Consider the following 14,589-nt stretch of genomic DNA (forward strand, 5'->3'; position numbering starts at 1 on the left):
CCCTCCCCCCACCCTCCCTCTGCCAACAACTGTGAATTCGTTCTCGAGTCTGGGAGTCTATTTCTGTTTTGTAGGTTCATTTGTGTCATTTCTTTTTAGATTCCACATAGAAAGGATGTCACATGATATTTTTCCGTCTCTAACTTACTTCACTCAGTGTGACACTTTCTCGGTCCATCCGTGTTGCTGCAAATGGCTGTTTCACTCTTTTTGGTGGCTGAGTAATACTCCATCGTCTGTATGTACCACGTCTCCTTTATTCATCCTCTGTTGGTGGGCATGCAGGTTACTTCCATGTCTTGGCTGTTTTAAACAGTGCTGCAGTGAACATTGGGCACATGTATCTTTTTGGATCATGTTTTTCTCTGGATATATGCTGAGAAGCAGGATTGCAGAGTCATATGGTCTCTCTGTTTTTAGTTTTTTAAGGAATCTCCATACTGTTCTCCATAGCAACTGTACCTGTTTCCATCCCCATCAGTAGTATAGGATTCCCTTCTCTCCACACCATCTCCAGCTTTTGTTGTTTGTGGATATTTTGATGATGGCCATTTTGGCTAGAACCCATATTTTTAATGTGACTTCAAGGCCCATGTCATAAAATTGTTGCTTACAGCCATGTTTTGACAACTGAAATTCCAGTGTTCAAGACATCAAATCGTGCTTTCCCTCAGTTAAACACAGCTAGCTGGTTTAATTTGGGTTTCCCTTGTGGCTCAGCTGGTAAAGAATCCACTTGCAATGCAGGAGACCTTGGTTCAATCCCTGGGTTGGGAAGATCCCCTGGAGAAGGGAAAGGCTAGGGAAAGATTTACTGAGCGTGGCCCCGCTCATCAGAACAAGACCCAGTTTCCCCCACAGTTAGTCTCTCCCATCAGGAAGCTTCCATAAGCCTTTTATCCTTATGTGTCAGAGGTCAGACCAGATGAAAACCACCATCACAGAAAACCAATCAAACTGATCACATGGATCACAGCCACATGAGCCACACCATGTTCTGACAAAACGTGGTCCACTGGAGAAGGGAAGGGCAAAACTTCTGGTATTCTTGCCTCGAGAACCCCATGAATAGTATGAAAAGGCAAAAACCCTAAAGGAAACCAGTCCTGAGTATTCATTGGAAGGAATGATGCTGAAGCTGAAACTCTAGTACTTTGGCCACCTGACGGGAAGAACTGACTCATTGGAAAAGACCCCAGTGCTGGGAAGGATTGAAGGTGGGAGGAGAAGGGGACAACAGAGGATGACATCACTGACTTGATGGATATGAGTTTGAGTAAGCTCCGGGAGTTGGTGATGGACAGGGAGGCCTGTCGTGCTGCAGTCCATGGGGTCGTAAAGAGTTGGACACAACTGAGCGACTGAACTGAACTGGTTTAATTGATTTTTGGTGATTTCAGATGTACCCACCAGTCGTAGTGATTAGAGAGACGGGCTTCTTCCCCATCTCATGACAGTGACATCCTTGATAAATAACTAAGAGCTTTGAGAGGCTGCAGGGCCATCCACCTCCAGCATATTAGTGAGGATGTCCAGTTATGTTGCTTTCCTCCCTAAACTTGACTGGTGTCTGGAAAACATTTCATGACATCTGAAGGACTTTTGCACATCCTGTTTATTTTTCACTTGCACAGTGGCAGTGATATTCCTTACTCGGAAGGATCTTGTGCAGGTCTCAGTGAGTCACGCAGTGTCTAGCCCTTGAGAAGGGCTCAGGAGGTGCCCGCTGTCCCCCTGGGGAGGACAGTGTGGGAAGCAGAGCCCACTGGACGGCTGCAAGCACGGAGACTCTGCAGCCCCTCAGCCCTGCCGCAATCGGCTCTGCTTGTCACTTCCCTGAGAATTTGTTTCTGCATTTGTAAAATGGCTATCATGACTTTCTTCCGACATTGCTATAGACATTAACTTAGACAGTAAGGTGCTTATCACAGTGCCTGGCCTATAGGAGCTTTAATTATATCTCTGCCGTTTTGGCCTGGGAATTGCTGGTATTGACTTTGCCAATTTACAAATAGTAAAAGATTCTTCTCTCGAGAGAGGTGGTGTCAAGCACCATTTTTAAAGGCACAGGTGCAGATGCAACATTTAGGCATTTTCACCAGGTTTCATGTGTTTATCATCCTGCCTTTTCTAGGTTCGGCAGTTTATCCTTTCATGTTTGGTGCCAGGGAGCGAAGGTCTAGATCAGCACTCAGTTGCAGATTGCAGATTTCTGGCATCTCTTCCCTCCATATGCCTTACAAATGCCTATTGTTTAATCTGCTTCATCTTCCTTTCCCCACCTGTCTATAGACCTTAAGTTTTTATTATTATATCTTATTTCGTCCTTCTTGAAAATGCAAATTGTGAACTTTATAACATCATTACAGTTTGCCTCAACTGGGTTGGATCAAATATGCCAACCAGTCAGCTGGCTCTGGTCCCCAAGCACTGTCTTCAACATTATTTTCATGAGAAAATTATCATCTTTGCCCTTTAAAAATATAACACTATGGTGATTGAAAAAAAATTAAAGTGATTTTGCATTTTTCTTCTCATGTTTACATCTTGTAGTCTGCCTTCATCTGGTTGATAAAGAATTCTGTTCTATGAGTTAGTTTATGTTTTTTTCATATTCAAGTTTCAGTTTCATGGTTGCGGTTAGGAAACCTAACTTTATGTAAAGATGCAATGAGAATTTACTGAATAGAAGTTGCATTTGCTTTAAACAAATTCTGAAATATCAAAGAAGTTCTAAATTGTCTCATTTCTGTCTTGATTTTTTAAGGAAAGTTATTCTTTATTGTGTTATTAATGTACTCGATGACAGTATGAATTTGCTCTGCTTTCTTTCATATCTCAGTATCACTGAATAGTGTCATCATTGAAATTTGTACTCTATTCAAATGATGACTCCAACTAATAAAAATGTATGAAGAGCTGACATTTAAAAAAAAAAAAAAGTAAACTTATCAAAACTTTCGGCTGTGTTTTAGAAAGAAAAGGAAAAAAAAAAGGAAGAGAAAAAGAAAGAAAAGGAGCCAGAAAAGCCTACAAAACCACTTACAACTGAAAAGGTAAAATCTCTTCTTTTTAATCCACCCAGGTTACAACCTTATCTGTATAGTTATATATGGATGATTTGGTGATATTCATGATATGCAATAATCATTCTTTCAATCAGTATTTGTAGTGTGTGTCCTGTATCTATCTTGCCCTGTACGACTTATAATCAGGTACATATGTGTGGGTACAGATTCCTGTGAGTTCTTCAAGGGCAGATATTATTACTGATGTAAAGAGCGGTGGTGTTAGCTTTCTTGCACTGACTTCACAATCAGGAAAGTTGAGAGAGTGCAGAGGGACCCCTGCAGAGGCCTTCAGAAGACACGCCACGCTGAATGTAGCACCTGAGTGGACTGAAGTGTCGGTAGGGTTGAGGTTGTGAGGTGGGAGTGTGTCCCGTGGGAAGAACACCTTGAGCACATAGAAGCCAAACATAGACAGAGTTATTTGGAAAAAAGTGAGTAGTAGAGTGAAGAAAGATCTATGTCTGTGTATAGAAAGTCGTGGAAAAGAGGCCAGAATGGTAGATTAAGCTCAAATTGTAGAGGACTTTAAAGTCCAGGTTGATTCTTTTTGAAGGAAAGGCTGTGGATTCTTTTGCAAGTTTCTTTTGCAGTGATGAGCAGGAGAGATGTGATCAGGCCTATGGATTTCTGTAAAGGACTTGTTTAAATAATCCTGGGGGCTTGGCTCTAAATGCATTTCTTCACACAAGAATGGAAGCATGGAAAGAGGATTATTAGTAAAGAGAGCATGTCCTTGATTTTAAGTGTTGCAGTGTGAATAGTCGACTTTGTGAAGGCATAAATTACACAGTACAAACTGCTTTCATTTGAAGTGTCCAAGTCAGTATTCACTGGCTCTTTTTCCATCACGTTTATTAGAATAGCCTATACCTTCAGAAAGTTATAAACGTGCCTTCAGCATTTAAGACATGCTTCTAAGACTCCCAAGGCTTGTCAGTCCTTTATGTAGCACCCCCACCTGTCCACCATCGGCACCTTCACCTCCCTCCTAGTGTGTGTCCCTTTAACCCCCGCCCCCCTCCCAGTACCAGGCAGACTTGTCTGTTGCCCCCTGAACACACTTCCCATCTCTCCTCACTGAACTGCCTAGCCAAGGCTGTCCTTTGCTCTCCCACAACTTACCTAGGCCTCCACCTTGTCCATGAAGGCCCTCTAACCACTCCAGGTAGATGCACTTTCTCCCTTCCTCAGAATTCCAGGGACATTGTCATACATTTGATTTTATTATTTCCTACCTCATTTGATTCTTTAATTATATTGTTAGATCAGTTTCTTTGCCTAACACAGGATGCATCCAGGTTTTGTTTCAGTCAGATATTAAATATTATAAAACTTTTTATAAGGAGTGATTAAGTTAGTAATTATAACTCTAGTTACTTAAATGGCTTCAATTCTCCTGTGGAAACTTTCTCTTCAGCATGCATCAGTAAGAAGCTGTAAGTGAAATCTCTTTACCAGTGTTCTATTTGATTACAAAGGAATTTAAAAATCACTAGTAGGTTTTATCTATGTTTCCAAAAGTTGGAAATGTCAAAAAGTTTATATAATGCCTTATTGTTGTACTTGGCAAGATTTAAAATTTAACCACTTTTGAAACATATTTTTTTCTCTTTAAAAAATGACCTTGTCTTTCGTGCCTTGTGTGTAAGTGCCTGCCTTCCGTTGCCTGCTGTGGGAGGGGCTGCCAGGTAGCTGTGAGCAGGCTCTGGATTGCGGGCGTGGCAGGAGCACTTGAGGGGTGGGAATGGAGGAGCCGGCACTCTTGTTACCTCTCCCTTCAGCGTTAGGTTCTATTAAACCCAGTTCACACCTCCTCTGTTACTCTTGCTCGGGTGGGAACCCTGCTGAAGGAATAATCACCCACAGGGAGAAACTTCAGTTCCTGTCAAAACTGCGTGGTCAGGATGGTACAGCTGCATGGGGAGGAAGAGACGAGTGCATTTGACAGTCTGACAGTAGGGAAGCAGGGCCATGGCGCCAGTACGCTTTCCTTCTCTCTCCTTACCTTCTCTCTGAGCTGAGGTTTTCAGGGAGCTGGTGTAGTCTTGTTGTTGTTGTCTAGTCACTAAGCTGTGTTCAGCTCTGCGACCGCACGGACTGTAGCTCACCAGGCTCCTCTGCCCGGAGGATTTCCCAGGCCGAGAATCCTAGAGTGGGTTCCATTTGCTTCTCTAGGTGAGCTTCCCAACCCAGGGATCGAGCCCACGTCTCCTGCATTGGCAGGTGGATTCTTTACCACTGAGCCACCAGGGGAAGCCCTCTTGAATAATCTACAGAGGAGAAATTAGTAGTAATAGCAGTGAAAATTGCATCAGTAGTAGTCAGAATATCACCCTCATTAATAAGAAGGGATTGGCTTTCTTGGCTATCTGTTATCTGCCAGGAACTGGGCTAGTGTACAGTTTGCATGTACACTTGTGCGTGTGCTCTTACAAGTGTGAAGTGACCGCCTTGTCTTATTCCTCAGAGGGATGACTTTCAGCTCTTCACCCACGTGTGTTCTCTTTACTCCTTACAAAGACCAGTTATTGTTGGAGGTGGAGGAACCAAGAATCAGAGAGCATATATGATTTGGCTAATGTAATCTAGTTTAGTTAGATAGTTTATGGAGTTTGGAAAAATAGGATTTCACTTCTTTTATTAGGCAGAGCAGACTAAGCTCCATCTTGTATATCTTTATGCGTTTGAAAGAGGGATGCTTGATAGGGTTTATTTTTCCAAAATGCCTCTTCTCAGGCCACTTCCTTCTACACATAATTAAAGCCGTTAACATGGACTTGACATGTAGCAGTGAGTTAATAAGCAGTTACTTGGAAGTGTGCTAATTGGGGGACTGGAAGGAACTTTGCTCTCGAGTCCAGATCTCTTATTTTATAAAGGAGTAGACTAAAACCTAGAAGGATGTCGAGTCACTGAAAAGTGACTTGCTCAGTGCTAACAGTTGTTGGCAGTTAAGGGGTTTGAACCCAGGTTTTCTTTTAAGTCTCAAGTCGTGTGTGTGTGTGTGTGTGTGTGTGTGTGTGTGTGTGTGTGTGTGTGTGTTTTGATTTGACATATGTGCCCTCAGGTTGCTTTTTTACTGCAATTTTTTGTTCTGTTGTACATTCTACATCATTTTATAATGAACAGTCCAGAGTTCCCTAAAAAAGAGTGGTGTTTGTATATAACCCCATCCCATATTGTCTTCTAACTAGTAGATTCATAATTTTTATTGATTTCCTACCTTAGGGACTTCTTCCTTCTGTAAATACACTTGTTTTCCCTGAGCAGCCTACTACTTTTTTTTTAAATTGTATTTTGTACTTAGGTCTCACTGAGGTTTATGTTACTGTGTTGTAAAAGCATTTATTACTAATGGGGTTAGCTGGAGCCAGCTCACTTTCTTTTCTGGGAAGAGGAAGGTAAAACCTAAAAATTTACTGAATCAAGTGATTAATAGGGCAAGTGTTTTAGATATTTAAATAGATGTTCCATCTGTTGTGCTTTAGATATTCTGCTGGAAAATAGTGTATATATTTGACTTTTTCTAAAATATTCTGTCCTATATTTGACATTTCTAATTCAGTTCATTTAGATTTATCTACTAGACTGTCTCCCAAGTAGCTGGTGATCTGTAAATATGTTTATGTAGATGAGAAGTACCCTATTATAGGAATGTACATGAGTTCTCTTTCAGTTTAAATAAGCAGATCTTGATTTCTCCTTTGGGAGGGTCTAAGTTTTATAGTTTTTCTTAAAGATGTGCATATCAAAACATGGAAAATGGACAAATAGTCAATTCTTGGGATGGAGAAATTAAATCCTTCTCAAGTAATTTAAAATAATAATCACAGTGGTAGTTCTGATTTTATTGCTATTTATTATAATGTAGTTTATTATTGATAGAATTTATGTGTTAAGTTCTGAAACTTTTAAATTGTATGTTAAGAAAACTTTAGGGATCAGCAAATGTTTTTTTGTAGAGAGTCAGATACTAAATCTTTTAGGTCATAAGGTATCTTTCACAACTATTCAGCTCTTCCTTTGTAGCACACAGGCAGTAAACATGAATGTGTTCCAGTCAAGGTTAGAATCAGGTGGCTGTGTTCCTTGAGACTTGGTTGCAGCAGGAGAAGCAGGGTCAGGAGGAGAGTCAGGTACAAGCCCGTGGTCTGGGCTCACTGTCCTCTTGGCAAAGTCAGTTAACTGTCTAGATCTGCTTTTTCCTCATTTATTAATAAGCCTTGCCTTGATGATGTCTTGTGATCTGTATGGTAATAAATAGTTCTAAATTTAAAATTACTTATTAAATCTATTGAACATAGGGACAGGTTCCTAAAATCACCTTGACTATATCCTTAAAGATGGCCTTCACAGCTCCAGAGTTGGTTTTTAGTCAGTGAATTCTCTTTATTATTTCAGACTGATTTCTCATCCACTTTAGTTGCTATTCTTTTTCAATCAGCTATTCTTCTGTTAAAAGACAAAGTCTAATTTAGGAAAAAAGTATTCAGTTCTTCCTAATGCTAGCTACTTCTGTATTTATATAGAACATGTATTTGTGTGTGTTTGTATGTGTGTGTATATCTGTGTGTGTCTGAATATATTATATTTCAGAAAATATGGCTTACTTTAAGGTATTAGGTATTTCTGTTTAGATACCTGTTGTACAAGTGTAAATAAATGCATTATTGGTTTTATATGCAATGAGTATCTTAACAAAAAAATTTAGATTATTACATCAAAGTAAAGAACTTTATATTTTCATGGACTTTCTTGAGGTCTTTCTGAGATAATTAGGATGAGTTTAGTAATAATTATTCACTTATCTTGGAATATTTTAATGTTTTTATGAATTAAATTTTTTAATACTCAAACTTTTATTATTTCTTTATTAAATATTACATATTCTGTGTCGGAAAAAAATGTATAAATAAGCAAAATTTTAAAAAGATAATTTCTTATAATCCGTCTACCTAATGATAGCTGTCTTAAACCTTTTGCAGCATAGCTTTCTATGCTTGTGTGCGTGAGTATTCCTTTTTTCACCTTGGGCATTCTAAAATTGGTTTCTGTTGGCGCAGAGCTGCTCTTCGGTGTTGTCAGTCTCCGCCGTGCGGCAGTGCGCCGGCTGTGTGCGCACGCGCCCTCGTGCTGACTTCCTTCTTCCGGTCAGGTCTCCACGGGGCGCCGGATGGGGCTCCCTGTGCTGCGCAGGGCTTCTCCTTAGTGATCTGTCTCATGTGTAATAGTGTGTATATGTCAGTCCTAATGTGTGTGTCTTGTGACCAGTCTCTTATGTGTCTCGGTGAAATACTTTAAACTGATTGCTATGAATGGTCTGGGGTCCCCCAAGCATGTGTTGTAATTTTTTAATGCAAAATTTAAAAAGTGTTTTTTTGTGTGTGTGTACAGATTCTTGCCACTAACTACTTGAAGTTTATGAGAGAAAATCAACTTACCACATATATTAATGTTAAATAGTATTTGAATCTTTTAAGAAGATGATGTAGATGAATAGTGTTTTTTTTAAGCAGTTGAGGAAAAAGCAGAAACAACCAGCAGAGTTGTCTTTTTGAATAAACTTTTATGTTAATAAAACTTAAAAAATACAATAAGTAGTCTAACCTTTCAATATAAGCAGAAAGTAAAATTGCAAAGCTCCTGAACTTGAGATTGCAGTACAGCCATGTAAAAGTAAGCAACCAGTTGTATATCAATCAGTCAGATAGCTCTTCAGTTCAGTTCAGTTCAGTTGCCCAGTCGTGTCCGACTTTTTGCGACCCCATGAGTCGAAGCACGCCAGGCCTCCCTGTCCATCGCAAACTCCCGGAATTTACTCAAACCCATGCCCATCGAGTCAGTGATGCCGTCCAGCCATCTCATCCTCTGTTGTCCCCTTCTCCTCCTGCCCCCAATCCATCCCAGCATCAGGGTCTTTTCCAATGAGTCAACTCTTTGCTTGAGGTGGCCAAAGTATTGGAGTTTCAGCTTCAGCATCAGTCCTTCCAATGAACACCCAGGGCTTATCTCCTTCAGGATGGACTGGTTTGATCTCCTTGCAGGCTAAGGGACTCTCAAGAGTCTTTTCCAACACCACAGTTCAAAAGCATCAATTTTTTTGGCACTCAGCTTACTTCACAGTCCAACTCTCACATCCGTAGTAAATCATTAAAGTGAAATTAAGTGGCTCATTGCCAGATGCTGTATTAATAGGTTCTGCTGTTTAACAGTCTGACGGCGACGCTTACACAACCACCAAGTTCTCAGTATCATTTAAGCTAAATAAACATTTCACATGATGTCTGTGCACATCTGAGAATCAGATACTTCCAGTAGTTAATGCTTTTGTGGAAGTGGAGACATATGATCTAGGTAGTAATAAGTAAGCATGGCAGATGTCTTTAACAGTGCATTTTTATAAGTGGGATTGGAAGGTTCTTTGTATCTTCTACAAATCATTTCATTTCCAGCTTAAAACCTGATATTGGAGATTAGTTTGATAACAATCTTTTGTTTGTAGATTTTTAAAAAATAGATTCAGCATAACTGTGCATTAGGCTTAGAAAGCATTTTGGTCCTGCTTTTCTGTGTTCCAGGTTTTATTAGAGCCTAGATTGTTAGTTGCTTTTGGCAACTTTCTTTCGTTAGCTGTTAGGTTTCTCTTTTTTAGTAAATCTTTTCTCTCTGAAAAGGAAAGGATCACTACTGCTACTCCTAAGTCAAAAGAAATCATATTCCTGTCTAGTAAATTTATAGAGTTTTTCATTCTTTAACCAAGAGACAGGGTAGATAGAAACTTTATGGATTTTTAATAGCATCTCCCTTCTACCTCCCCATAGTCCCCAAACCATGTCTACTTTTAAGAAGTTAGAAAATATGCATAAGCAAAAAGAAAAAGTAATATCGTCACAGATATAACCACTTAGAAAAATTATCACTAACATTTTGATGTTCATCCTTCCATATTGTTTTCCATGGAAATGTGTGTATCCACATGGGATCAGACTATGCATGTATTTTGTAACCTACTCTGCTCCTCTGTCCTATAACAATATGTCTTGAGTATCCTTGCTTGTTGATAAAGGTGTGTATGCTTTTCTATCTTTAGTAACATTCCGTTGACTGGGAATGGAACACTCCTCTGACTAACAGAAAGATTTGTTTTAAAATTTATCTCTTTTGAATAATGAAAACCACACATAATCAGTGTACAACTGTGTGATAGCTTATTAGGATAAGTTTTTAAAACTGGAATTGCTAAGTCAAAGGATATGGACTTTTAAAAAGTCTTGAAAAATATTAAACTACTAGAAGGTAAAGAAGGTAGAGCCTGGGCTGGGTAAGAAGACTTGACTACCATTCTCAGCTGTTTACTAAATATCTGATCACTCTGAACCTCAGTTTCCTCATATGTAAATCTGCCTACATTTACATAGGCATCTTTTCTACCTATGCTGTGGCAAGCATCGCGTTAAACACCAGGAATCGTGTGGTGGAGGCACATCTGTGTCCTGGAGGAAGTCTGGCAGCATCCTGTCATTTCTGGCAATCAGAAATGTCTTCAGATGTTGCTGAATGTCCCGGAGGACAGAATTGCTCCTCACTTGAGAATCACTGATTCAAATTCCAGGTCCGTGAAACTAGTCTCAGTGGAAGAAAGAAAGCCAGTCTGGTGCACACCTAGATGGAGAGTGAGTCAGATCATGGCAGCTTTTGGGTGTAGACACAAATCTGTTTCTTAGCAGTTTTACTCAGATGCTGGAAGGAAGTAATATGAAAGAAAAGGTTTATAATAGTGCCATTAAGTAGGAGGCAGACATAAGATAATTTGAAACGAAAACCACCATTTTCTTAACTCGAAGGTTCCCAGAGTCAAGTTTGTCTTTTAAAATCACACATCTTTTCATCTAATTCCCATATGATTTGAATCATCTGTATTTTGGGTAGAGCGGACAAATTAGTGACTGAGGGGCAGTATAGGTGGTGGGGAGTGGGAGGTGCAGATTTTTGGTGTTAAGACAGGCGCAAGAGTGTATATTGTACAACACAAAATATATTACATGCAAAATTATAAACAAACATACATAGCTGCAACATATTTTGTAATAAATATTGTAAATAGAAAGTAACCTTTAAAAATTTTAAAAATTGAAAAAAGAGTCACCTTCATTTTGGAGGTAAAAATAGAACAGGTTGTTAGGAGAAAAATTGAATTAGATACATGGTCTTGGGCCCCTGACAGCATTTAGCCCTGTAGCCATAAGCTTTGTTGTTACTCCCCTTCTGGAGTATCACTTTTGTGGTACTTAAAATTATTTGTCTAGATTACTGCATTCATTTCTGAGCATTGGTATGCCAGAAAGACTGGGTGCCAAGAAGAAAGATTCCAACTTCATCAGAGCTTAACGGAGGCCTGAACGTTGGGAAAAGTTGAGAGATAACCAGGCATTGCTGCTTGCAGACTGCAGTGCAGGTACCCGAGCCCATCAGAGGTTTGCCGCCGTCTGTGCTGACGTTCTGTCCTAGGCGGTCCCTCCCCAATCCACACACACGTTCCAGGGGAGCCCAGCAGGTGCTGGCCTCTGAACGTGCCGGTCTTGTTTTCCTCTCAACTTCGACTTCTTCTGCACATGTTCTGTGACCAGGTCCACACCTCCTCGTAAATCTTTTATCATTGTGGTAACAATATCAGCTTCATTTTTAAAATAGCCATTTCCCCCTTATTATAAAAACCATGGAAAATACAAGAAAAAAAAGTACAAAGGAAAACCTGTTATCTCACTATTCAGAGTCTCACCACTTTTAACATTTTAGTTTTTACTTTCAGTTCTTTCGAAAAATTTTATAGAATTTTAAAAGGGTACTTTAAGTACTTTATATTTCACACTCATTAGGATGACTGCTGTCAAAAAAATTGCCAGAAAATAGCCAGTGGTTGGTGAGGATGTGGAGAAATTGGAACCCTGTGCACTGTTGGTGGGAATGCAAAATAGTGTGGCCATAGTGAAAAGCAGTATGGTAATTCTTCAAAGAAACATGGAATTACCATTTGATCTAGCAATTGCACTTCTGGGTACATACCCAAAAGAATTGAAAACAGGATTCTAGTCCTCTCCATGGCTTCTCCCCACCAGCTGTCGGTAACACCGTAACAGATCGCTCAGAAGGATTAAAGCTTCATGTTGTGTATCATTTTTTACTTTTTATTTTCCTATTACGCCTCCTACCCACCTCCCACCCCCCAAAAAAGAATAAACTGGTGGGGAAGGACTTACACTTGTCTTAAACTTAGAGTGCCCTGGATATATTAACTCATGCTTTCCCTAGTAATTACTTGCTTTTTAAAGAAATTTTTCTGAACACACAAAAACTCCAAGAAGAGTTTCATGAGCAGAAAGTTAACAGTGCTGGTGCTGCGAAGACAGGGTGCTCCTCGAGTGCGCGTGTGGAGGGCGACAGAGGCCCCCGGCAGGTCCTGGGAGTCCGCCTGTCCACCGGGCGGCGGCCTCCCGCCCGTCACAAGCTGGCATCCGTGCTCTGTTTCTGGTGCGTTCCCAGCTAGGCGCAGCAGAGGCGACTATGGCCCAGTGAGTTGCGTGGTTCTCTCTGCTTTGCCACCTCCTACCACAGAGGACTGAGGTACCTTTGCCACCTCCTCCTGCCACAGAGGGCTGCCCACTGTGTTTCCGAGGCCTCGTGCCTGGGCTTGCAGCCTCCTGCTGCCATCCTGCCTGTGTTATTAGCTACTGCTGCATTTCACATTCTTAGCTGTGAATTTTTAGAAATAGGCACTGTCTTTTCTGATAGCCATGGTAAGCAGTCTTGAGGCCCGGCTCCAGAAGTATCCAGAAAAGTTTGTGTGTATGGATCACGACGGCAAGTTTCATCACTGACCAGTGGGTGTGGACATCCCTGGAGCTCACGTGCTGAACTAAAACGTCTTTAACTAAAGCGTCACATCCCTTCGTTTGCTGCAGACATGTGAAGCCGATAATGAAGAGCGTCGTTGAGACTGCTCTGCAGCCTCCATGCTAGGACTCCCCCGGCCTTTCATTCTGGACGCTTTTCCTCTGAGCTTCAGAGACTGCACAGCTTTACGTGGGTGTTGTTAGAGTCTTCCCCCTGTGTCTTACATCCGTGGCCTCAATTCACCCGAATGCAGCTCCGAGTACACGACCTGACTTCTGAATGCCCAGCAGCACACAGCCCTCCTCTCTCGACGGCGTGAAGTGTGCTGTAGAACCAGTGGGTGTTGCTGTGTCAGCTGCTGTGGTATTCTGTGTGATTGAAGTGTAAGGCCGATAAAAGTGACCTTAAGAGGAATTTGGCCAGATAGTTTGGTTGCCTTTGAGTAGATTAAATGCTCCGACTGTTCCGTATCTAAGGGAGAGATACATCAAAAGATTTCTGGGAGGAAATATTTGGATTGAGTGTGGCAACTTTTAGGATGCTCCTGAAGGTTTGGAAGGAACATAAAAATGATGGAGACAGAGCGTACCTTCCAGAACCTTAAAATTCAGAAAGAGCACGTGATTGAAAGGGGATGTGTGAAAAATCACTTTAGCATAGGCTGATACAGGGTGGCTGGAGAGGGCGGAGACAGGGAAGTGGGAGGGTGCATGGGGTTATGAAGAGAGTCTTCATGGAGGTGCTTGCCTTTGGCAGGAGCTTTGAAGATGTCAGGGAGCCCTGGATGCAGGAAGACAGGCGCGCGAGGAGGCAGTTGACACTGGGGGGCAGAGTTTGGCAGTAACGCCCACGTCAGTTTACCTGGAGTGTAACCCAGGGAGGGGCTCACACAACAGAAACTGTATTGAGAGAACCTGAAGTTTCCTGATGAACCCTGGATAGCTAGTTTCAGCCCAGGAAGTACACTGCTGTGAGCACTGGTTTAGTAAGCTGCGCCCTGGGTGCGGGAGGAGGAGGGAGGGGAGGCTCTCACCCGTGGACCAGCCCCGGACAGTGGAGCTGAGCCGTGGCCTGCTGGCTGGAGAGCATTGTTGTCTGCTTCCTGAGGGAGGACGATTTAAAGACGTTTCAGTTTTAGTGCATTTTACTGTGCTTTTTAACAGTTAGCCTTGTCAAACTCCAAGGGGCTCTTATCTCAGACTCATGCATTTATTCACTAAAGAGAAAGAAAGGGAAGTCGCTCAGTCGTGTCCGACTCTTTGCAACCCCGTGGAGTGTAGCCTACTAGGCTCCTCCGTCCATGGGATTCTGTAGGCAAGAGTACTGGAGTGGGTTCCCATTTCCTTCTCCAAGGGATCTTCCTGACCCAGGGATCGAACCCAGGTCTCTGCATTGTGAGCAGACACTTTACCATCTGAGCCACCAAGGGAAGCCACTTATTCACTAAGCAAGTATTTATTAAGCAGTCACTGTATACACAGTACCGGGGATACAGTACTAAAACAGAAATTCCTCCTTCCTGTGAGAATCATTTTGTATATAGAATTTTTCTGATAAAGAGTTTTAGTGTGCTGTTTGTGCTGCGTTTGAGGTTTATGTTAGCTAAAAGCTTAAAGTGACATTACGA

At 41.4% G+C, this 14,589-nt stretch overlaps 1 protein-coding gene across 3 annotated transcripts in view; it reads left to right on the top strand.

The window, feature by feature from the left end:
- The window catches only part of SMAP1 (small ArfGAP 1), a 159,179-nt gene that overhangs the window by 94,356 nt on the left and 50,234 nt on the right, over positions 1 to 14,589 (top strand). For 2 of the 3 annotated variants that reach the window (XM_065911337.1, XM_065911338.1), the window contains one exon: positions 2,976 to 3,056. The exons of the other annotated variant lie outside the window; for it this stretch is intronic. In XM_065911337.1, coding sequence (XP_065767409.1) covers positions 2,976 to 3,056 — 81 coding nt within the window. The remainder of the gene's footprint in view (positions 1 to 2,975; positions 3,057 to 14,589) is intronic. 3 annotated transcript variants of the gene reach the window in all.

This window comes from Muntiacus reevesi, chromosome 19, assembly GCF_963930625.1.
Source record: "Muntiacus reevesi chromosome 19, mMunRee1.1, whole genome shotgun sequence".
Classification (NCBI taxonomy): Eukaryota; Metazoa; Chordata; class Mammalia; order Artiodactyla; family Cervidae; genus Muntiacus; species Muntiacus reevesi.